Consider the following 24099-nt stretch of genomic DNA (forward strand, 5'->3'; position numbering starts at 1 on the left):
CAACATATAGTCATTCAAGATTTTCCTTGCTGTTTTCTGAAATACTCTGCCCCTTGCAGTGAACACCCAGAAACTTTTAACCTAGACTTTGGGCAACAGCTTGCTTTTCTATTCTCGTGATTTGGAACTACTGAACAGCTTTCCTAAAGCTCTGGGGTGCCACCGTAAAGGGCTGCAGTCTGAAATCCCACCTCCTTCCTCTTTCTCACACACATACAGAGAGACACAGACACACAACTTTCCATATTTCAGTCTATGCTAATTCCTGCACGTGTTTGCTACCTAGAAAAATTTCTTGTCCTCCAATGATAATTATTGCACTAACGGTGAAGAGGAACCCCAGAGGGCTGATGCTTTTGTTTGTTTTTCAGCCAGACGCAACCTGCAACCTGCTGTTGCCTGAAATACAGGTGCTGCTTGGATAATTACAGCAATGTGCTACAAACAAGGAACAAACAGTGAAGGTCGTTTTTGTAACCTGGGCTTGTACATCCTTGAGAAGGGATGGGTAAGTTTAAAAGCAGTTTCCTAAAGTCAGGTTCAGTGCATTAACCAGAATGTATCTTATATCTAGCACATTTTTCTGGTACAGGGTTCTGACTTGGGTTGAGCGGGGTCTCCGATTGCATCTCTCCGGCTCCAGTACAGGATTTGCTCTTCCCTCCAGTCCTTTCAATGGGGTCATGTGACCAAGATGCCAAATGATTCACACCGTCAGTAGAAACTGATCTTGCTCTGGGGGTTTTTTCACCCAAGTGCCCAGGCCTGCCTTCTGAAATGCTCTGAACAGCTGCTGTTTGGCAGACTGATAGATGTGTGCCACCAGCTTGGCCTCGCTGTACACTGATGGCACTTCTCCATGGCTTGGTATCGGTGTGCTCAGCTGCAGGGGGAAGAGAAAGGAGGGGGAGAGTCAAATGCCAACGAACAAAGAGCCGAAGCATCGGGCACTTCTGCAGCTCCGTATCACTGTTTCATCTGCATCTCTTAAGCCACAAAGAAACTGTGAGCTTTACATGTAACAGTATTCAGGCAAGAAACATTTGACAAGATTTGGGTCTCACTGCACAGGCAGTGCCAGACGGCCATCTTCACACAAAAGGGGATTTTGGAGAGACCAACCAACCAATTTTGTACATCATTTGGAAGAATGCCCAGAGTGCTATACTTGTAAATGCTACCAGTTAATTCACATTCCTCTTTTGGACAGATTTTTTTTAGAAACGTAAAGCCCATGACAAACAATGGTCATTGGAATGCATTAGTTCCTTCCAAATGGATTCTCCATTCTTCTAAATGGTTCCATTTTGCTCATTTGGAAGGAACCAAAGTATTTTGAAGGCCATGTTCATTTGTCATTTGGGGGAGAGGGAAGCAAAATTGAAAAGACTGCTATGTTCAGTGGTATCAATAATCCAATATGTTTCTAATAACAACCAGCAATGGCATTGCTCATTTGAAAAAAAAACAATGTCACAGCATTCCCAAATTCATATTCATAGAAGCCAAGCTTCACTTCATCTGAAATTTGGTGATGCTTTATTTAAAAGCGAATCATCTCTCCAAATTTCTTGGGGGGTGGAGGGAGGAACAGAATTTCCCTCCTCTCCTTTTTGCTGTTCTGTGAAGCTTCTGATATTACTCCTGGGTTCCAAACATTGGGCTATTAAGAATTTGAATAATTTTGCAGACTAGTAGAAATAGATTTTCAAGGTTAAGGTTCACAGCAGTATCTGAAGGTGAATGAGGTTCAGAAAAGTCAAGGCCACACTATGGAAGCCTCGCTCCTTGCTTACATATGCTGCGGGGGACACATGTAAAAAAGAGGCAAAACTTTGACTGTGTACTTTTGGACACCATCTTGACATTTTTGATCTCCTTGACCTGGGTCTATATCCAATTAAATGTATCCATGTGCAGAGTAAATTGTTACATATGCAGATACCCTCTACTGAAACATTCTCCTTCCTGCCATATGCAAGTCCCTCTCAGTTTCTCCTCCTCCTCCTACAAAGACCGTTCTTCTGGGCAGTCACATTCCTGCTACTGGACGGGCCTTTTCATCTGAGAGAACCTTGTGTATGGCATATACTGAAAAATAAGCATAGGTATCATAGCTTTCTTGCCCATCTATTAATATGCAGTCATTGACATCCTTCCTGCCCAAGTCACATCCTTACTTTCTATGGTTTGAGATAAGATTATTTTGATACTGAATTTTGAAAGCTGTAATCTAATTCTTTAAGCAAATGGAGCTCATAGAGACAGCCAATCTGTGGTGACAGCAGGGATCCACGTCAAACTGGTGCAGAATTTCTGACATTCTGACTTGGTTCTGCTTTGCACAGCCAAGGCCAGGAGTATCTGTGGGGGTCAGGCGGCACCTATGCCATTTCAAAAAAGGGTGGGGCTTTGATCATGCAACCAACATGTTGACTTTTTTGAATTAAAAAAAAGATGATAGTTTTATTTTTGTTGTGGTTTATATATGTATACTTGTGTATAATTCCTGTTGTGTTTTGCTAAGGTCTTAAATTGAAAACCAGCTTTGTAAATATACAAATGCTCAAGACTCCATGTCAGTGATGGAAATTAAAAATGCATGCTGTCATCTGGAGGAAGGATTTGAACGAGTGAACGTTTGAGGCAGAGAAAAGGTGATGCTTCAGGTGAAAGCACAAGTAAAAATCTCCCTTCTGATGTGATACTGATCATGGATGCTGTAACAGAACGCAGCAATTGAGCATCAGGGATTTGTGCAGAGTGCTGAGCTGAGAGGCTGCCTTGTTGAGCAGGAGAATTTTATGAAATAACTTGCAAGGGAGGTGCCTGCCAGAAACAGCCTTTAACTTTTAGAGCACACATTTGTAATTCAATCATTACTGCCAGCCCCTGTGCATCTGGGTTGGAGAGGATGATTGTTTTTGTTTTATTAACTTGTTTTGCATGATTAAATCAATGACCTTGTTCCTGAACTGCCTAGGACACACTGCAGCCAAGCTAAGAGTGAGAATTTAAAATGTGGGGGAAATCATGGAGTCTGGAGAATCCAATATGAGAGCAAATATTCAGTCAAGTGAGTGACCCGGCACCCTCCTGAGGATGTTCCTTTTATGACTGTCACATATTCTGAAACACAGGCATGTGTACAGAGGGGACACGGGACATCTTGTCAAAGGAACTGAAGCAGAGACAGGAGCAAGAGGCTCATTCTTTCTTCATTTCTTTCTCTCTGCTCTGCTTTCTCCTGATGGGAAGCTGGATTTGTCAAAACTCCTCTTCAGCCCTCTTCCTACAGGAAACAGAGGATTTCCTTTCTTTCATCCTTTCCCCAACCATGAGGATAGACCCTTCAGAGATACAGGTCATCTGTTGCACCATGTAAGCTCCTGAATAAACTTTCCCCTTTTCATCAAAAATCTGCCTCTACATCCTCCAAATAGGCTCGGTTCTACCAGCATGCACATGGTCTGCTAAATACAGACCCCAATGAATGAACAGCTGGAGTCCAACTAGGGTGATCTCAATTTTTACTCCTTCAAAAGGTTGATAACCTAGGAAAAGTATCGTCTGCTACTTTTTCTTTCTCTAAAGTTGATGCAACCAAGGTGTGAAGGAGACGTTATCAAAAACAAACAATTGCTCCATGCATATTTCATGCAATCTCCAGAGGTACAAAGATATTTTGAGCAGTAGGGGACAAAAAAAGGCATGGCTTTTATAATTAACAGTTTGTACCTTAGTGATGCACAATAGGGTAACAGCCATTGGAGAAAGTATTAGAGAAAGGCTCATCCTTGCACCTGGCTAACCATGGGAATAAATGCCCTGCTAACAATTTTTAGAGAATGATTTCAATCACATCTAGAAAAGCAGCCATAAGTCTTATGAAAACATAGTACATTTTAGAACTTTGATTTCTCTGATTCATTGAAAGGCATGCTTTGGCTTTGGTTTCTGCATGGAGTGGGAGTTGGATCCTTCCACACCACCCTCAGGCCTTAGCAAGTGGAAAGGAGTCACAGAATCATAGCACTGGAAAGACCCGATTCCTACTTCACGCAGAAATCAAAGCCAACTGACCTTACCTCAGTTTGAACTTAAACAGGGTGAGCCTTGGTTGATCTTTGGATGGGAGACAGCCAGGAAATACCAGGGCTAAGAAGTCAAAAGACATTCCAGAAGAAGGCAAGGCCAAACCACTTCCACGCTGCTGCCAAAAACTTGCATAGATGTGTCCATGAAATCATCAGTTAAGCTTTCCGTGTTCATTTATTCAAAATATGTACTTATATGGTTGGTAATTGCGTCTAAATAAGTTCCTCTGATGCAGAGAGGGGAAAATATGTACATTTGATTTTCATACTTGCAAGGGGAGCCCATGACTTTTGGACAAGGATGTCCATGCTAAACTACTGAATCTCCTGGGAAAAAGGTTTGCAGTTGATGAAATTTGGTGAGAGATGAAGCTGAAAGATGTCCTCTACCACCCAAGTGACCCAGTTTTGTTTTCACCAATGCAACTCACACTTACCTTGCCATAAAGCTTTGCCCACTGAGTGTAAAACATGTGCTTGCAGAGTCGTGAAGAACTCCCACAGTTTTTTTTCCCTGTTGTGGCATTAATAAGCTCTAAGTCTGCTGTGCCTGCTATCCAATTCACGCTGAAACCAGGAGATTTCCCTGCCCGCCTTCTCTCGGCATTACTTACTCCTGTCAAAGGGGAAGCAGAAAACATCAAGCGTTCAAAGCAATAGTTCTGGCATATAAGAAACGGAACTTCCATTTTACTGGGAAATAAACTGTATTTCCATACCTATATAGAAATCAGTATATTTATAAAAATAAATAAGGCGGGATAATAAACAAACAAACAAATAAATAATAATATTCTTATTCTTTGACTGGGATCTGCTTGGCGCAATATACATTTTTAGGAACAGTTCAATTAATGCTGTTGAAATGTAATTAGGATTCTTGTTTGCATGTATACATTTTGAGAGCCTTTGTTCCTATGAAATCACCATCTGGTTGACAATGATCTATATTAATTGCCACTTCATATAACTGTTTCATGAGAGCCAGTTTGGTGAAGTGGTCAAGGCATCAGGCTAGAAACCGAGAGACCCTCAGTTCTAGTCCCGCCTTAGGCCCAAAGCCAGCTGGGTGACCTTGGGCCAGTCGCTTTCTCTCAGGCCTAGGAAGGAGGCAGTGGCAAACCACTTCCGAAAATCTTGCCAAGAAAACTGCAGGGACTTGTCCAGGCAGTCTCCGAGAATCGGACATGATTGAACAGATTAAAAAAAAAAGTGTTTCATATGGAGAAAATTCTGAATCAGGGCATATAAAAAATAAAGACAGCAAGTGTAGGTCCATGGGATGGGTGGTTTCCAAATTCCATAGCTGAATAATTTATTTAATGGGATTAGCCAAAATGACACAAAAACATGCAATCAGCTTTCTTTACCAGGTAAAGTGATAGATAAAGCCATTTTGCCTGACAAATTGTTTAGGAGATTTCTTATATTTGCAAACTTTTTCATTTTATTCTCATAGTTCTAATAAAGATATTAATGTGATGTAAAAATAAGGAAAATATTCATTTTTTAAACTTTATTTTATTAATTATTACCTACCAGCATACAAATCAGTCTCAGAGACATCACTGCAATATAGATTCTTAATATTTTTAGCCCTGGTTTAATAAAACTGACAAAGAAAATAGCCAAAGAAAAAAAACGCAGAATAAAATAAATAATTGCTCATTATTATGCTATGCTACATATACTACAGAGATAACAGGTCTGCATGAAACATACAAATGCAGTTCAAATCATTTGATTTGGAAAATTAATCCAATCTGACAATGCCTATCAATTTGGAAAGTCAATTCAATTCAATTTCTTCAGGCTGAATCAATGAAATGGATAGATTAGGTTTGAATTTCAAAATCAATTTGGCACAAGCTGTTTTCTGTACATGGGTAGAAGCATCCAAAATCATCCATATCAATTCAAAACATCCAAGATGATACAAAGCAAACTTCTGAGTTAATTCAGAAAGCCAATTTGATCTGGAGATTCAACTGACATGCCTTTAAATCAAATCTCTAAATTAAATATCTGCATAATAGATATTATGCAGATATTAGATAAAGCAGCTTTAATGTATATGGGGATTAAGTAAATTAGAGGTACTGAAACACTGTATGAATTTGCATCAGTTAGAGGCAACTGGAAAATAAACTTGAAATGGCTGCTTATTTATTGAAGGTTTATTAAAAATCCTCTGTATTTTTGAGCTTCTTACCAGAAGGAACCCATTTCCTTAGCTAAGTGGCATTATCCTAAGTGACTGTGTACAGATGATTTGAAATGAAAATATAATTGAGTTATTATTTCATGCTGAACTTGTAATCACATTTAGGCCACATTAATAGCAACCTCCATTCCTTCACTATGATAACTGAGCAGCTCATATCTTAGGGGAAAATGCTATAAAATAAATGTGCGTACTAACATCATGGCACTATTTAAATACTTCCATCAAACAACCGTTACAAGCAGATCTGACTGTATGACTTGACACTAATGTGTCAGCCTCTGTCAGAATTAGGACATAACTTAGTGGATAGCGTGCCAACCTATGACAACATGTGCCAGATAAGGCCTCTCTAGGATAAAGCCATAGGTAACAGGACAAACACAGATGCAGCAACCTAATGATCAGAAGAAAATAAAGCACTTGGTAAATTAATGGGTTTTGCATGCATGCGTTACCAAAGAATCCGGAAGATAAAAGCTAAGTACAAACTGTCCCCAGACACTTCCTATCAAGAGATCAACATTTCTGTTAGAAAATAAAAAGAAATGGAAGCTTGGGGGAGTTAAAGTCTGCTTATTAAGAAATATATTTGGTGAGCAGAGATTGCAGCATTTTTATCCCTTGTCTTCCAAAAGCATATTTTTTTGTGGAAGAAGATTTAGGGAACTTGGAGAAATTAAATAGGAAAGCACTGTAGCAAAGTACGAACTCTAAGCTGTGGCAACAACCTCTAATCCTCTTCCTGTGGAGAAAATAATTGGTTTTGAATCTGGGAGACCTTTGCATCATATCCATTTTGGGCGCCATTGTATGTCCTTGGCTGGGTAGGTCCCCATCTCTAGGCTTTGGCCTTACGTTTCTGAAGTAGGAGTGATTAAAGAATCTACCTCAGAGGGCTGAAAAATACAACGAATCCTTTGCAAATTAAAAGTGCAATTGGAGTGATAACTTGTTCGAAAGAGCTGGGGTGACTCATTAATGCATTGTCAGAAAGGATTACACATTGTTAACACAGAGGATAAAAGAGGACACAAATCTGCACTTATTAATTAGTAGGGAAGACCATCCAGGTCACTTGAGTGCCTTTTCGGTCTCACTCACTAGATGCTAATTGGTGGATCAAGACCCTTGTTTTCCTACTTTAGATTCTTTACCTTTAAAAAAATAATAAGTCCAAAACATTTTGAACACTTAAAAAGCCTCTGAGTCTCTCTTGCACAGCTAGTGCAAACACTGCCCTCCAGGGAAGGCTGTAGCTTAGAAGCAAATCATGAGTCTGCATGTTCAAAGACCGGTACACGCAGGAAATCAAGGGACAGCACTAGAAAAGATATCTTCGGCTGAGATTCCAGAACATCCAAAGTCCAAACAGACAACACTGTGTGAGGTTGGACCAGTGGTTTGACCCATCATTAGAACACAACACAAACAGTGGAAGTATATTCCACATTCATTTTATGATATAGGGTAATTGACTTTTTCCGGACAAGCTCACATTTTCTTCAGAGTAAGTTTCAGGGGGTTATATATCAGTGATAGGACAGGCTGTAGCCAAAAGAAGGAGATGATACTTCCTCCCATCCCTGTTTCTGATATCCAACTGTTTGCTCTGTCTGTCTCCTGATGACATAATTTTCTTGTGTTTCTGAGTCGCATTCTCTTGCCATCCCCGAATGTTATGCTAGAAGAGAAGTATTACAGTTGGGTGAAGACTTCTGAAATCAGGCTATGGGCTATCTGAGGCCTGATGACTGCAGGTTGCCTACCCTGTTGAACCTTGTTCAGGAATTACAAAGATATCTATAACTCATTGTGTAAGGTAAGATGAGCACCACCCTCCCTTTTCCTTCTGGGGCTAGTGATGACAACAGATGATCTCCATGCTTACAGCATGATTGTCTGCAGGGGACAGCTCAGTTTCCATGCAATTACCTCTATGTGAGCTACAATCCTCCACTAACTGAGAGTTTACAACTCCTCAGAGGGATGCACATGGAAGGCTATTCCTAAATGGGGCTATTATTGCATTATGCTCCTGACTCCTACAAGAAGCAACCAAGAATATAAAGAAAGAGCAAAACACACAACATGGCAATCTCAGGATGAAAATTCTAGACAGGGCTGGCATTTTTAGCTTCAGTCCCATTTTGACAACAATGATTAAGTCTCCTACTTGAAAGCATCCTTAATTCTACCACTCGTCCATCTGGCATATGCAGGATGTTGCAGTCTTTAGTGGCTTGACACGGTCCTTCTTCTTCAATTGATGTCCATTTCATTCAATATTGCACTTAGCCCTTTAAGCTGATGTGCTTAAGCACATAACTGAATGGTGAATAGATTTAAATCTGCTCTTAAGTAAATTTTATGATCCATGTCTCTAGTTTGGTTTTAACACTTATGTGATGCTTTAAGGTCTTTGGCTAAGAGAGGATGTGTGTATGTATGTGTATGTATAAATAACACACCCACACCAAGAATAATGGAAAAACTGCTGTACTGGATAATGATTGCATCTAACTCTACAGCCTTTCTAGTCATCCAAAGATGTGTTTAACAATGGTTAATGGTGCAAGCCATTAAAAAAAAAACTAGTATGCATTAATCATAGAACAAGCTACTATAAAGGTCTAATTCATATATCCACATAGAGCCGTGGGAAACCATTAATGTGAACAGTTCCCTTTCAAATACCAATGAATTTAAACAATGCTGATTCAGGAAATCTTGTTTCTTTGTGCAGAATTCACTGGAGTGCTCAGTAACTATAACCTTCTTGTGTCTTTACCTGTTAGGAAAAGTGTGGATGGCTGAAGCCAATGAACTACTGGTGATAAGGGAAGTAGAAAGGGGGCTCTGAACAAAGAAGAAATATCTCATTTGGGCTGGACTAGGTCAGGCAGCAGGAAGTTCATCCTCCCTTTTATACATACATCTGGAAGGCGCCAGGCCAACCTAAAGGATTATCACATCCAGTTAGGTGTTCTTTTGCTTCTAATGACTCCTGCTAAACTGTTTATAGGAACAACACACACACACACACACACACACACACAAAATATGATGTCTTCTCTTGGTGTTCAACACTTCTAACATTGATCATCATGAAGATTCCAAAATTAGATTTTGTGGGAGCCTTTGTAACCAATGTATTTATAGAGGCTGTGGTCCCTGAGCAACTACAGAGCACAATAGAGGAAATAGATTATCTGGATCCTTTTCAGTCAGGGTTCAGATCTAGGGACAGAAGGCATTGGTCACTCTTGTGGATGACTTTGTCAGGATGGAGGTAGTATGTCTCTCTGGCATACTCTCAGTAGCCTTCACTCTCATTGACCATGGTATCTTCTGGACCACCTGGGACAGTTTGGGATTGGAGGCGTGATTCCGATATTGTTCTGTTCCTTCCTTAGTGTGTAGTTTCTCTTGGTGATGATCAGATAAAGAGATTGGCCAGATTAACATCTATATAAAGTCACTGGGAGAGATCATCCATTGGTTCAGGTTTGATATCATCAGTATGCTGATAATACTCAACTGAACATCGGATCCTGGGCCGAGCAGAGATGCCATCAATCTCTTACCCCAGTATCTGGAGACTGCTGGGGCCTAGATGGGATGAAATAGACTAAGGTTGAATCCAGCAAGAAGGTGTTGCTGTTTATTCATCAAGGTGCTCTGACTGTTCCAGTGTTGTCTTTCAATGGGTAGCACTGCCCCTGAAAGACATGACTTATGGGTATTCTTGGACTTGTGGCTATTGCTTTATGAGCAGATAGAGGTTATGGCCAGGGGCTCTGCCATCATCTCTACATACTTCTGCTATTGCAGTCCACAGTACACAGGGCTGCCTTTGAAGACTATCTGGAAACTTCTATTAGTCCAGAATGCAAAAACCTGAGTATTGGTTGGCATTTGTATCAGCTTTCTTTTTTCTTCTGGTTGAAATTCAAAATGTTGTTTTTACCTATTATGTCCTATATTGGCACCAAGGTATTGGCAGGATTGCCTCCCCCAGCCAGTATTAACATGCCCAATGTATCTCAGGAGAAACTATAAGAGATTCCACATTTCCATGTGGATTAGAGGCTTGTAGGCATTGCTTTTCAGCCATAATACCCACATTATGGTACAGCTTCCCCTTTGAAATTAGGCTGGCCCCCACAGATTTAGCCTTCCAAAAACTATTGAAAACTGAGTTGTTCCAGAGGGCCTATGGCGAGTGATTGGGTGTTCATGATGGGCTGATTATATGCTTATGGTCCTTCCCATGAATGTTTTAATTTGCCTTTGTTTTTGTTGATGCTCTTAACTACTGAATCATTGGGAATGTGGTTGATTGTGATGAGTATAAATTTGACAAATAAATAAGTATTCCCTATATTGTTATTTAAGCCTATCCTCTAGTCTTCGACTTCTGGTCCCACTAGTAATTTTGACTTCTGGTTCCAGCATAAATTGAAAGTTGTGTAGCATCCTCCTATTATCACCACCCTTTAAAAAGTAGAATCAACCATAGCAAGTCCCTGGCCTTTCTATTAGTGGTTTTTAATGTATTGTTTCTGTTTTTAATCCTTATACACTGCCCAGAGTCATTGGTGAGTGGATGGCCCTAGAAATTTAAATTTTAAACAAAAAAATAAATGTAGTGCTCTCCTTCATATTCCACAGTGATTATTTTAGGGAAGAATGTAGAGAATGTGGAGATAACCTTGGTAAAGAAATGCAGGAGTGGTTAAAGGAGAGGAAATGACATCTTAGTCCTGGGAAAGGAGAAAACGTGAGAAAGAAACTCAAAATATTAACATTTTGATTATGTTTGGTATAAGAGAGAGCAAAGGGGAAATTCTGGCTGGCTTTCAAGCTTCTGTTATTATACCCTATAACATGAAAGTGCCATTCTTACAATCCTTATGATATCTATTTCCTGACCTGTCTTACCTTGAAGGGCTGACAGATGAGAACATTTTCTGGGAAATACAACTATCATGAACAGAAATGGAAGCAGAGAGGCAGGGAGGAATTGTTTCAACTTCAACTGTTTTAATTTAAGGATAGAATGAATCATTATCAGTGCCATAAAACAACAAAGAGGGTAAAGTATTTTAAGATGTGTGGTGCAGCTTGGAAGGGTTCTTTTAGAGTCCAATGATACAAGCAGTGGGAAGGCAGACAGTTTATGTTTCTAAGCCAACATAAGCTTACCACTCAGGAGAAGCTGATTGCACCGGTATGAAGCTGGCAGTTGACCAACATCTTCTAATCTATGGCTCATTACCCGTGAAAGGTGACCAGTGTGAGAGAGGCTTCCCACAATAATGCTATGCAAATATATTGGCTCGATGAAGTAGCTAAGAAGTGCGCCTTGTAACCCAAGGACGTTCCATCTGGAAAAGAAATTCAACAGTGAAAAAGATGTTCTGCAAAGCAGGAAATTAGAAATGAGTTACATTGAGGTAACAAAATAAGATACAATGAGATAGCGAAACTTGTAGGTGGATGCATATGTTTATTCTGCAGAGAAAAGTCTTGAGCGGATGCAGAGGCTATGTCTGTATTGGATCACATTCTTTGATCTAAACCAGTATCCAGAATGCTGTAAGCTTCCCCAATCTGATGCCATCCAGATGCGTTGGAACTTTAACTCCCATAATTCCAGTTCCAGAATTCTGGGAATTGTCCAGACCTATCTGGAAGGCACCAGGTCAGGAGAAGTTGAGCTGGTAAGTGCTAGAACTAATGCCATCATGGAGGGGAAAATATGATCCTGCTAAAAACACTTTTTGTGATACTTTATGATAGGCAGGAGTCAGATATGTGAAATATACCATTACATGGCTCTCTGCTTCTATGGGCTGATATTAATGTTTAGCTGGCCTCCAAAACCTTAAACTGCTTAGGTCCATGGTATCCTGGAGAACAGCCTTTTCGTCTCTCCTGCTTATAAATGTTTTGAGTTGGAGTTCATTCTGGAAACCTTCTTTCACTGAGATCAGAATGACATAGGACTTTTCTTCAGTAATGGCACCTAGCTTATGGGAAAAAAATGCACTTAGGATCTGTGGTTTTGATGATTTGAGGAAAAAAATGGATAAAAGAAAAAAGTGAGCTTTTTTTGTAATCATAGAGTAAGTGATAACTTTGTAATCATAGTTATTTTTGCTGCAGAGAAAATCAGAAGCTTCTTTCTATTTCTTTTTATTCTTTTTCACTGCATTTTTCTTTTCTCTTTCTTTGTCCTTTCTATCTTGTATTAATTTGTGTTAGTTTTTATGTTCTCTTTCAAACTTTTAATAAAATGTATTTTTTAAAAAAAGTAATGGCACCTAGCTTATGCAATGTTTTCCTTATCTAAGTTGGGAGGGTGGACACTAATCCCTACCAGCCTTTAGAAACGAGGTCTAGGCTTCCCTATTTGGTCAGAGAGTTTGGGGATTGTCTATAGCTAACATAATGTAATTTTCCTCCTAGACAGTTATTCCGTATTCCTAACACTTCATCCCGTTCTTGAAGAACACTCCATAAGAAAAACCCTACCACACAAACATTGTCTTTAGTGAGTTTAATGGTGATGAGCTGAAATACAGGAGACATTTTAGAAAAGGTTAGAGATTTTGCTATTTAAGGCAACATCCAGCGGTTGCCGTGCTGGAAAAAAAAAAGCATTTAAAGTGCAAATCTGTACCAGCAGGAAGCATTATGTAGCTAATTTCTTACATCATTGTTCTTTTCATTAATTAACATTTCTCAACTGTTAGTGCTATAATTGCGGTGCCTCTGTGCCGTACGTCTCTTTCCATGATTAATAAGGAGCCATTATACTTCCCTTTCCTGAAGCAGTCAATTAACACGAAATACTTTCCATTAATTACTGAATGTTTAAAACCAGCATGCTGTACCTGGAGAGCAATCTGCTCAAGGAACCTGTGACAAAAATTGCTTTCAGAAGTTCTCTTTAAATTTTATTCCACTCACTCACACACTTACACACACACACACACAAAAAAGAGCAAACCACAGGCAATTTAGTTGGCTATATTAATTTGCTTTAGAAGCAAGGCCTGCGAATGAGAAACATCTTTTAATCTCATGGAAGACAAGGCAGCCATCTGGCTGCTGAGGATTTCAGAGAGAGACTGCCCTTCTCTTTCTCTCTAAATGCAGGTCATTAAAGTAATGTGTTCATCCTACATAAAACTCAAATGGAAGATAAAAGGTAATATTTATATACAAACAATTTAGTCCCACCATTTAAACAGTCATTGGTTTTATGAAACATTTGCTTTAGTCTATCAGATTTGCATATTTTCATTGGGGTTTGTGTGTTTGAGGGAGAAAATGCAAGCATATATGACCATTTCTGCAGATTATCTATCTGTCTACCTACCAATCAACTTATTACACTTAAAGGCTACTCTGTTCTAAAACAAATCAAGAATGAAATCAAAGGAAACTGGCAAGCTTTGCATACATTAAACAATTTTAGATCTATTTAATAATAGAATTGATTTGTCATCTTGCTAAAATGTATAAACTTCTTCTAAAACAGAGGAAGAGTAAGTGAAAGAATGTATGATAAAACAGGCTAAAAATGTTGACAATAATATACAAATGGACTAATGGGAAAATATGTGGTTGGAAAGATTGAAATTTACATTATATTCTAGTCTTAAAGTGAATTTCTAAAAAATGATGTATCATTGGCATTTGTCACCAGAGAAATTGTCTAGAATGTATAAAGGTATTTCAAATTTTTGCTGGAAATGTGAACTACCTGAAGGGACATTTTATCATGTTTAATGGGTGTGTTAAAAAGCCAAAAAAATTGGATACAAATACACACATTAACTCAGAAGATTTTAAAGGTTAAAGTACAACTGAAACCAGAGACCTTTCTTTTGGGACTAATGGACAGGCGACTAGAAAAAAATCATGGAACTTTGTTTTTACATGCAATAACTGCAGTGAGATTATTATATGCTCAATAGTGGAAAGGTTTGGCACTACCCACAATGGAGGAATGGTTGGTGAAGATGACGGAACTTGCAGAGACAGCTAAATTAATGTGCTTGATTAGAGAAAAGACAATATTTATGGCTGACTGGAAACCCCTTATAGACTTTTTGCATGAAACAGAAAAAATATACTTATGACTTGTGGTTTTGATTATTAGAAAAAAAAAGGATGATAGAAAAAAGTGAGCTTTTTTTGTAATCATAGAGTAAGAGATAATTTTGTAATCACACTTATATTTGCTGCAGAGAAAATCGGAAGCTTCTTCTATTTCTTTTTATTCTTTCTCACTGTACTTTTGCATTTTCCTTTTTCTTCTTACCTTTCTTTGTTCTCTCTATTTTCTATTAGTTGGTGTTAGTTTTTATGTTTCTTTAAAACATTTAATAACATTTATTTAAAATAAAAGAACTGATTTGTCATTAGAAATTCTGTTTTCGTAAAAATACGTATATGGTTGTTTTTGCAGTAATTTAGAGCAGTCTCCAAAATGTCTAAGATAAAACCTTAGTATTTTCTTGTTGTTAAGAAGATTCATGCCCAGTTGAATCTGGACAATGGTCATTCTGTGGTTATGATCCTTTCCTATTGTTCATTCTACTGTCTGGTATTCAACTTATATCACTAAGCATGGAAGTTCCACGTAGCAGTTTAGGAATTCTGATACAGCTTGACTGTTCCACATTGCAGTGCACGGTATCTGACAGATTCATGGAGGATCAGGCTAATGGATTCTTGTCTTTGGGGTACTTCTTACCTCTAGAATCACAGGCAGCCTGCCTTGTATACCAGCTGTTCGGAAGCAACACTGCAAGAGGACTGTTTGTCTGTCTATGCCTATGAACTTCTGGAATGCAAATGACCGGCACGGGATGTTTAATTAGATTGGCCATCAGCCTGATTCAGTGGTGCTCTTCTTGTGCACTCCACAGTGGCCCTAAACTTGGACTGCAATATATGTTTTAAGATCCATTTGATCAATTAATACTGCCACTAAATTCCAAGGGATGTGGAGGTGTTTCTGCAAACCATTCTAATCTTTTCAGAAGCAAATGTCCTTGTTACTTCAAAGTCATCCAACTGACATTATGAATTTCATCAAGGAGACATTGAAGGAGACCTCCATGATTGTAGGATGCATGTTGAAATTGGTCTGCTAAATGACTGTAAGAGAGGAGGGAACTCAAATATTGTCCTCCTTGTCATCCCTACAAACTCTGGAAAAAGTCAACAGATCAGTATATGGATTCTATATGGTTTCTACAGCCATACACATCCTTATCTACATCAGTTTCTCAACTCATCACTATGTCAATCAGTAAGTAGGGATCACAACCAATGGTTTGCATTTTAAAATTTCCCACTCTTCCAATACTAATTTATTAGGTAGAAAGCTAAAGTAGTCTTTTCCATATGGAGAAGGATTCAGTCTGATTTCTCTCCAGCAGTCCAAAGCCCAGAAACAGTTTTATTACGTCTTTTCAGGAACAAAAATGATCAATAGTAAAGTTGCTTTCCAGAATCAGTTACGTTTCTTTAGATAGAAAGTTGTAGTTATGATTTAACTGATTTTCCCACAGATAGCATTTTCAAAGTTAACATTTTTGAAACATTAACATGATTATAGAAAGTGAAGGCACTACTGCATTCCAGGCACTCAATACATCAATGTGACTTGTCTTGCTAAGAAGGCATATGATGGATAGATGGCTATTTTCTTTTAATTGTGCAGAACATTGAGAGCACCTTTCAAGGACACATGCCCAAATGAAGTAACTTCACAAAGGGAAAACAGACTCATTTACTTATGGGGAGCAGGATCTCCAATCAGCTTCAATTTTTAAAAAAATTTGTGTTTTGGTTTTTATTGCTGTTGTGAGCAGTCCAGAGTTGTGACTGGATGAGTGGCCATGTACTCTATGTCTTTTAAATAAATAAATTTAAATAAAATACTTGAATTTAAGCCAAACTATCTTACTGAAACCAGGGAATCTGGGTGGGTTTAAACCCGAGTTCATGGGACTGAATTTTAGTGTGAACTTGGCTTTAAATGCAATCTCTTCTCACTGTAATAAGAAAATACAGTGAGCTAAAGAAACACATTTCATTGCAGTTATTTCTCCTTTTGTAACATAATAATTCCTATTAATATGCACATGGTTTTCTATTGTCAAGAACTGAAATGCCAGAATCAAAATGGAAGGAATTCAAAGAAAGATATATTTAAAAGCAAACAAGTGACCTTCCCTCTCAGCCTTAGTACGTAATGTTTCTCAGATTGTTCTTTCTTCCTGCCATGACCTTAGGCTGGTTCTTAAGTTTTAAGTCTTTTCTGACTGATTCTTTTCAGACCATATTGAAGAGATTCATGTTGAAACTTAAGCCAAAAGTTTAGTAAATGGAAACATTTCTGTATAATAATACGGTGAAAAAAAAACTTTAAACACAGCTTTGAGAGAACATGATCTCTACTTTCATCAATACACTGAAAACAAATGACTGATCAGCAAATTGAAAATAACCAATTGACAAATAGTAGGAAGTGAGGGAGAATAAAAAAATTACACAGAGAATTGTCAATATTCCAATTTAAAATTTTTATCTTCCTCTCCTGTACAGTATAATACTGATATTAATCCACGTGGTTTGCTTATTTTTAACACCGGACACCTCTGCTCAGTTCTAACCATCCAACCTGCTTTTTCCCTCTTCCAAGAGAAGTTGAATTACATTTCTTACCAAATTTTGGACCAGCTAAGTATCGAAACTCAGCTGTGCAGAGAGAAAAGCTACACTCAATGAAAAAGCACATCTTTTGCAAGTGAAGATCCCAAATACAGTCTCTAGCATCACTAGTTTAAAAATAAATCTTAGGAACAGAGACCTTACAGAGTCAGAGTTTCCCTCAGAACTTCCATGCTGGCTGGGGAATTCTGGGAGTTGAAGTCCACACATAGTTGCTGAGGTTAAGAAACACTGCTCAAAACTATGAAAACAATGTTGCAGTGTCGCAACACAAGCCCTGTCCCTTTCATATGTGCTTGCAATGTCACAAGACAAGTGCAAAAGGGGTGGAGTTTGTTTCATGACAGCGCACTGCTACGTTTGCCCTTTGCCCTCCCTAGGCCCCCTTCTTCCATGGATACTTCTGCTTAGGAAAATGGGGTTAAAAAAGACCTTGGGTGTCATTTTCGGAAAGCCAGTCCAGGAAAAGAGCTTTTAAAAAAAGAAATAGGCATTGAAATCCTGCTATCATACCTTTCTGCTCAAATCCAGGTCTGTGTTTAGTGAGGGTGGTATTGGGATGCTGCCCCAACTCATCTGCATTGCACCAAGAAGGGGATGTTTTTGTGCCTCAAATATTGTTTGATCTGTGAAGATTTTATGCTTCACAATCCTGGAGCTAAATGTAGAAGTCCAATCTCCTGACCATGTCAGATTACCCACTCTGGATTAGTAAGTGAAGATGAAGTGGACTTATTCTCCACTGCCCCTAAGGGCAGGGTTAAAACTAAAGGGAAGCAGGTTCAGACTGAGAGGAACTTTCTGACTGTGTGAACCAGATGTGTTTCCAAGACGTATTGCTTTTATCAAAATGTCAAAGTTAGCGTTGCGCCACTACGACCGAAGCGCTGCACCTTTCATACATGTGTACAGAAGGGTTGAAACAGCTATTGTCATTTGTACCCCACCTTCCTTCCCTGTGGACACCACTGGACTAGGCTGCCACATTAAATGATGAGCTCTCCTTTACCATGGTCTTCAAACAGAGGTGGGATGCTCTAGTAGATCCTGCACTGAGCACGGGTTTGGAGTACTGTGGATGACCAGCGAGTCACTTCCACTTCTATGATTCTGTAAAGAAATCGATTGCATAGGAGGAAGGGTGGACTGGCTGTGGCCATCCGCAGCAAATCTAATGAGCGTGGGGGTAACACTCTGCAATTTACTGTCCCAGAGAGTCATGCAGCCAATTATCAAAGCTTCCTCCTATATTTCACACAATAAAGATTGCTCATCATGGTAGTCTTGAACTTTCCAGGACACCTGGTGCTTTTCTCATCATATCACCCCTGGGCTATTATGTTTTGGAAACAAGAGCTACTGCAACAGAGTTTGATCAGTATTTTAGCAGTGGGGGTAACTCCACTTTTTGTATCTGATAGTGAAAGACACTATCAATCTCTAGTCAAGTAAGATTGTACAGATTGTCTCTGGTTGGGGAGCTGGCCTTTTTAATTGATTTCTGCTGCCGTTAGTTTGTAGCTCATTTTCAAAGTGGCAGGATCCAGGATCGAACCTTCCACAGCTAACAGATGAAAATCCAAGCAGTCTATCACTAAAATGACTTCTTAAAGCTTGAACTAGGTTTTTTTAACGTAACGTTTTTTCTTGTGAACAGCTTGTTTTGCTTTAATTGCTTTGTATGTAAGAGCACTTCCTTTTTGGTGCCAACGTTTCTGCAGAGGTGGCATTAAAGTTCTGAGAGTCCCGGCAGAAAAGGAAGGGAGATGTCTGGGCAACCTAAAATTTATTCAGGTTCCTATAAGTTATCTTTCTACGATTATTTTAAAATGTCAAGTGACAAAACTGTTTTGTTTTCAAGAAAATAAAAATAAAGTTGAGGTTAGGTAGCTATTTAAATTTTTACTCTGAATTATCACTTGAATTGTCCAAAATATAAGAGGAAGTACAATGACATTTTCACTTCCAGGTAGCCCCTATATAGCATCAGGCCATACTATCTTTGGTGAAACATAAGAACCAAAGAAACTGAGGTCTGTTCTGAAGCCTACCTTGTGTCATGCATTGGATATATCCAAAGTCTCACCATGATCTAGAGCAGTGTTTTTCAACCTTAGCAACTTTAAGCTATGTGGACTTCAACTCCCAGAATTCCCCAGCCAGCATTGCTGGCTGAGGAATTCTGGGAGTTGAAGTCCACACAGCTTTAAGTTGCCAAGGTTGAGAAACACTGCTCTAGAGGGAGAAACTATCAGCAATTTAAAATAGTGATACTGCTAGATAAACTGTGGGCTCTTGAATATGAGAGAACTTTGCCAAGATCTCCCTCAAAGCCATCTCAGGGTAATATCAAATGCCACTTTCAGGTTTCCCTTGAACTGAGAATTCCAGATGATGGATGGTCTCTCACAATACGGAATGCTATCACAAAATTTACAGATCTTCAAGATCCTATAATGTTGCTGAGTGCTTTGAATGATAATCAGATTGATGAAACTGCTTTCTTGCTTCCATATCTTGTGAGCACAGAAATATAACAGCTGTTGGATAAATTATTAACTGTGCATAATTCACTAGGCTCCAGTAATTCTTTCTAATCTATCAAAAAATACTACTTTGACTCACTCTCTTTTTGTAAGTCAGGCAAATAGATTGCTTTAAAGCAACTATGACTGATGTTCTCAATGGGGAATTTTCTCCAAATCACTAAAACCTCTAAAAAGTAAATAGAATCAAATGTCCATTTGTCAATAAATTTATTTAGGCATATATGAATATTTAGACCCTTGCATCCTATAGAGAAACAACTAGTATATATTCAAACAAAGAGACATTTATTTATTTATTAAATTGAGAATGCTGCCCAAGTCCATAAAGATTCTGGGCAATGTACAACATTAAAAACAGCAGGAACCAATAAAGATATGTTTTGGATGGCTACCCCCTCATGTTCTCTTTTTCTTTTATAGTGAGCTGTCATTAAAATAAATTCCTAATACTATGCTGTGGAGTCTTTCAACTGAGTATGATGGCATTTATATTGCATCCATAACTAACATTCATTTAAGGTTGGTACATTTTTTCCCTGTGCACATAACTTTTTTCACATTCCACCCTTGATGGTTTCTAACTGTAGACGTTATTATGGCTGTATGTATTACTAATGCTGATGGGGCTGTTCTGAAAAAACTCACAAGATGGTAGAATTGCATTTCATGGTAAGTTCTTTAGATGATCCAGACTTTAGTCATTTCCAGCCAGTAGGGCCAATGGACAGAATCCTGAGAAGGATGCTGAGATTTATGAGAGTAACCTCACCTGTATGTCATCTCTTCTTCTCTGATTTTAATAGGCTTAAAATTGACTAAAAAGCCCATGGCGCAATTATATTAATATGTATTTAATAAATAATAACATTAACCATTAGAATACTTTGAATATTAAGGTGGTGGATTGTCTTTTGATCCTGGAATCAAGCATGATAACATATCACATTATTTTGCAGCAGTAGAAGTCTGTAGGAGAGATTCAGGTTCTCAGCTGATTTCCATTATTTGAGGAAAATGCAGCTTTGGACACTCAGTACTGAAATTGACTTTTTCATCAATATTAAAATATAATCTGGTTCTTGAGATGATATTTAATTTATTAGGTATTGACATACAGAAAACCAGAGACAGCAACATTTTGTCAGGGAAGCCATAATTGATTTAGTTATTCTCTTCTTTCTGAAATCTGATTTCAGAAGTTGGGTTGTATTCAGAAGCTGTGGGGGAATAGCACTAGAGGCTATTCCTTTATTTCTCTGAGAAAATGTTAGAGAAAATTTTGATCTAACGCCATTATTTTGAGATTGTTTTATTACCCATGTGTTGTATTATTTTGATGTAGTGTCATTAGACTCCTGTATTATTGTTAGAGTTGGATCAATCAGAAGAAAACATATCCTGACAATACTATTGACTTCAAACAGATTATTATTTAGTAAAGTAAGCTTTTAAAATAAACATTTTTGTGCTGCTTACAGCAAAATAACATTTATCTTTCTCTGTAAGGCATCACCACTCTCTTGTGTACAGAACTTAATGCATGTACATAAGTGAGCCCAACAAAGCTGTTAATTTAGCCCAATATGGATGAAACTTCACAGGGGAGGAGAGGTAGGAAGAAAAGGTTTCTTCCACTGGGGAGCTAAATATTGAGGAGTGGAATCCTGTTTATTGGATCTTATCACCTTGTATAAAGTAAATTGAACTGATACCTGTGCATGGTTGATTAGCAAGAGAACAAGATGTTATATATAATATTATTTGTTAGGTTTTCATTATTATCAAAGAGCTATGTCCTCCAAGATGTAATTTGTTGACTGGGGACTGTTTTGGTGGCCTGCTGTTTTAGAACTAATGTAGTCTGCAGAAACATAACCTGCAAGTATCTAGTACTGTGCTGAACCAGAGGAGCATTTAGAATGGCTGATAATGAAATTTTGCAAACTCGGATTTAATTTTTCTCTTTGGACTAAGAGGGACAACTGCTTATATAGCTCAGCAGAAGAAACACATTGCTTGGGCTTCTTAGTCAGATAAGTAAGTTGTAAGTGTTTATAACAAACAAATATATATGTAGGCAACTTCTGTACTCTTTCTTACAGCTGTGGTTTATAAATAGAATGTTTTGTTCCATTGAAACCTTTTTTGTTTTTGTTTTTTCCCTATTAGGATCCAAATGGGCAGATGGTGTGCATGCTTTACCTTCTACCTGTTGGCCTGCATAGATGCTCTTCCTCTGTTTCAGTCTAGGTTTATCACAGTTTCTCAGTTACTGTTATAAGTTCATTTTCCATAGTGTAAGAGAGGCATTCTCAATAAGCATAGATATATGGCATTTCAAAATGGTCAAGCCAATCCTAACACAATGGTTTAAAACAATGTAATTATATGGCAGCACTAAACAGGTTCTTTAGGGTTTAGTTTAGGATTTATTTAATTAATACCATTTCCATGCTTACTGCTTCCTGTTCTTTAGTTTCATTAAAATATTACCTGGCAATTTTGTCTGTGCAAGACATTGTGACTAGCTGTTCCCCCAGCAACACACCGTCCCATGTCTGAACTGCATTGGGACATCGAGCTGGAATGGTTCCTTCTCCAGATTCGATCTTCATTCGAAGATGCCCATGATACTTTCTTACTATGTGCTTAATGCTGTTCACTAGATTAAAAAGGAAAGCAGTGCAGTGAGAAAGAGACAACAGAATCATTATTTGCATGTTTATTTCCTAAAATCACCAAATGTAAGCAGGCGCAGAAGACAATTGTTTATCTCAACCATTCCATGCACAGTATTCCAACTTGATGTACTGAAGCTCTCATCCCTTGGACATCTGCCTGATAATAAATCCCACTGAAGATGAGTAAGTGTTGTGTTGCATAAAGCCAAGTTCTCTGTTCACCTCCCACTATCTCAAATGGCTTGGATACTCAGAGGAAGACTGTGTCAGATAACCACAGTATCTGGCAGACTATTATGAGAGATGCCATTCCTTCACAGTCCATCTTGCTGGGACATGGGCAATAAGAGTTTCTTACGCAAGCATTAGCATCTTCAAATGTGAAGAAAGGTATTTTTATTGAGTTGCCCAGTTGAACTTCTAGCCACTTCATCTGTACCAGCTTAATTTATAGGACATCTTCAAGAGCCATCCTATGTGCAATGTATGGTATTCTAAGGATGCAGTACTGAATACATTTTAACTGGAAGAAATTCCCACTGAATTAAACTGAATTTAGTTTTGGATTAATGAGCTTGTATGACTAAACCCCCCCCCCCAAAGGGCTGGAAAGTCATGAATTTTGTCAAAGTACTCAGCAAAAAAAGTGGTGGTTGTTGAATTCACTCCTCAGCTGCCTTTCTCCTGTTTTTTTTTTCAACCTGTTATATAAAAATACCTATAGTGTATTTTTAGGACCTGTTGGCAAGAATTGAAGCGATGTATTGACTCTGAATGATGCCAATGGCAAGAGAAAAACCAGTAATGGGAAAAAATAAATTGCTTTAGTAACCTGGGATTACTAAGAACAAATTCATATGGTACAGTCGAGTTACCTCGCTGTTAACTGCTCTGTCAGCTCCAGATCTGGTCATCACCTTTTCTGTAGTTAAGGTTTAGCAAGTGTTATTTGCAATTTAATTATTAAGCATAAATCAATTTTTACATAGAAAATGCACTGTAGTCTGTTACATTGTTCATTCTTTCAACACAAGATAGTATATCATTACTTATGTTTTATAGAAGACATTTTAGATGATGGTCACAGTCCAACAAGGTCATGTGGCTTAAGCTCCTATGAAATTGGAGAAAGCCATAAATAGATAGTCAGGAATTGGGAGAACCAAAAAAACAAAATAAAAAACACCTTCAACTACCAGCAAAGTAATGCCATGAGGTTGTCAAGTGGATCTCCATCTGTTAAGAAAGCCATAGATGGTGATCGATTTTTTCTATCCTGACCTAATTCCTTGTACTTCTCTTTTCTGGATGCTTATGATTGGAAGTCCAAATATTCCTATCTGGGAATTTTTTCAGGTGAACAGAGATCCTATTCTTATATTCCCAGGTTTTAAGAGACCAGAATTAGTGTTAGTTTTATAGTATAAGATCATTCTCTACCTTCCCCTCTGGTCTGAAGCAAGTCATCATTGCCAGAGACTGCCCATTGTGAAAATTGGTCTTGAGACAAGGCAAGGCATCTTTTGTTTGGGACTTCTGCAATATAGTAATTGCAGGAAAAACAAGAGGTCTCCATAGATCTTCCACATTACTCTCCTGCACATATCTGGGTAGTGAAAATCTGAGCTGGGTTGGCATGGCTTTGGAAAAAGTTCAGATGTTCCAATAGCTCACCTAATTTTCTCATTGTTTCATCCTTATCAACACACATGCCTTCAAGCTATTTTCTCCTTTATCACATCGAGCTACTCTTCAAATTTCAGATCTCAGATTGTTACCTGGACCCT

The 24099-nt window shown here is 38.3% G+C and overlaps 1 protein-coding gene across 1 annotated transcript in view; it reads right to left on the reverse strand.

Annotated features, from left to right (window-relative positions):
• Positions 1–346: 346 nt before the first annotated feature.
• ADARB2 (adenosine deaminase RNA specific B2 (inactive)) overlaps positions 347–24099 on the reverse strand; it is a 375455-nt gene continuing 351702 nt past the window's right edge. Inside the window, exons 8-11 of the mRNA XM_063303417.1 lie at positions 22125–22293; positions 11530–11711; positions 4535–4713; positions 347–883 (exon numbers count right to left, since the gene is read on the reverse strand). Coding sequence (XP_063159487.1) covers positions 707–883; positions 4535–4713; positions 11530–11711; positions 22125–22293 — 707 coding nt within the window. The 3' untranslated portion in view covers positions 347–706. The remainder of the gene's footprint in view (positions 884–4534; positions 4714–11529; positions 11712–22124; positions 22294–24099) is intronic.

Source organism: Candoia aspera, chromosome 4, assembly GCF_035149785.1.
Source record: "Candoia aspera isolate rCanAsp1 chromosome 4, rCanAsp1.hap2, whole genome shotgun sequence".
NCBI lineage: Eukaryota > Metazoa > Chordata > Lepidosauria > Squamata > Boidae > Candoia > Candoia aspera.